The following is a 1,530-nucleotide window of genomic DNA, read 5'->3' on the forward strand; positions in this document are numbered from 1 at the left end:
CCTGTGCAAAAGTATTATTTTAATAAATATTCTCATTCTAGAATTCTACAAGAGTGTGACAAACATGTGAACATATGTATAAAGTTTAGTAAAATGTGGTCATCTAGAATTTTTAAATTTATACTCACAAAGCACCTTTCCTAAGAATAAGATCAACAGGTAAAGTAAAATATACTAATCACTAAAGTAAAATATCACTCAAGTAAAATATACTTCTAACCACTAAGGTAAAATATACTTCTATGATGCAGGCAGGCTAATGGGTTAACAGCCTGTAAACACTTAAATTCACTAACGCTAAGGACCATTTCCTCAATTCTCAATCCAAAGAAGTAACCACAGAGCCAGTCTTTCCTTCCCTTCTACCATTTCTTGGGCTTCATTTACTATTCCTCCCAGCTTATAATGGAATGGAGAATAGTATAAGCACAAGAAGGATACTTATTCCATGAAGCTAACCATACCTCCTAGGTTTCTCAAAAGATCCTGATTCCAAATATTTGATCATAATGTCATTATCATAAGTCACCGACAATATTAACTACTGAGTAAATAGTTCAAAAATTTCCAGTGCTCATGGAACACTTTCCAATCAAAGCAAAGACCTCACTCTAAATATCATTTCCAATACTACATAATACATTTAAGTTCCAATTTATTATATACAATTGAAAGTAAGTGATAAAAGGTTTACATAATAAATTAATAAATCATAAACTGTATATATTGTCTTAATAAAAGAGATTATGTGAAATGGTTAACCATCTAAACGATGCACAGTTAAATCTATAAACAAGGTAACATACTGCTTAACTGATTTTAGCCAGTTAACTGGTAAACTTATTTGTAAACCCCTAGACTTTTCTAGCAATGTTAAATTTCTACTTTAGGTACTTCTTGTCTTAGCATTATATATGAATCTCTAAAAAAAAAAAAATTAGTGCCACCTGAGTAGCTTTTGAAACAGTTTTAAAAATATCTCTGGTAGGCTTACCTCCAAATACGAAAAAGCTGAGAGGCTCCTGCTGTCCCCACAAAGAAATTAACAGCAAACAGACTCCAATTTTTTGGAATAATTACAAGTGAGTACCTTGACCAAATAAACCCTGTTGAAACAAAATGTTACTTTAAAAAGCATACATACTGCTGCAATAACTTCAGTGAATACTTAATATTGAGTAAAGTAATTACAACAATAATGTAGGATGAGGGACAAAGAAATGCTATATTCTGAATTTTCAATAATGTTTCTGTAGCTTAGTGTCACAGAAAATATTCAATTCTTACATGAAAGAGGAATCTTTAGAGTAAAGTGACTATTAACTGTAATTTTCTTCCCACTTATAAAAATATACTCATGGCAAAACCCTGAAAAACAAAAACCCATTCAGATACTTATTCTTCCTCTGACTCTCCCATCCATAATTAATAACTTTCTAGACATAATACTGTTAATTCCTTTGGTGTGGGTGTATTTCAAACACTAAGCCACTAAATAAACTGATACAAAACAAAACAAAAATCATTTAT

General features: G+C 30.8%; 1 protein-coding gene across 2 annotated transcripts in view; it reads right to left on the reverse strand.

Annotated features, from left to right (window-relative positions):
* The window catches only part of MPC2 (mitochondrial pyruvate carrier 2), a 35,272-nt gene that overhangs the window by 8,733 nt on the left and 25,009 nt on the right, over window positions 1-1,530 (reverse strand). For both annotated transcript variants that reach the window (XM_011979922.1, XM_011979921.1), the window contains one exon: window positions 995-1,106. In XM_011979922.1, coding sequence (XP_011835312.1) covers window positions 995-1,106 — 112 coding nt within the window. The remainder of the gene's footprint in view (window positions 1-994; window positions 1,107-1,530) is intronic.

Source organism: Mandrillus leucophaeus, unplaced genomic scaffold (assembly GCF_000951045.1).
Source record: "Mandrillus leucophaeus isolate KB7577 unplaced genomic scaffold, Mleu.le_1.0 Scaffold207, whole genome shotgun sequence".
NCBI lineage: Eukaryota > Metazoa > Chordata > Mammalia > Primates > Cercopithecidae > Mandrillus > Mandrillus leucophaeus.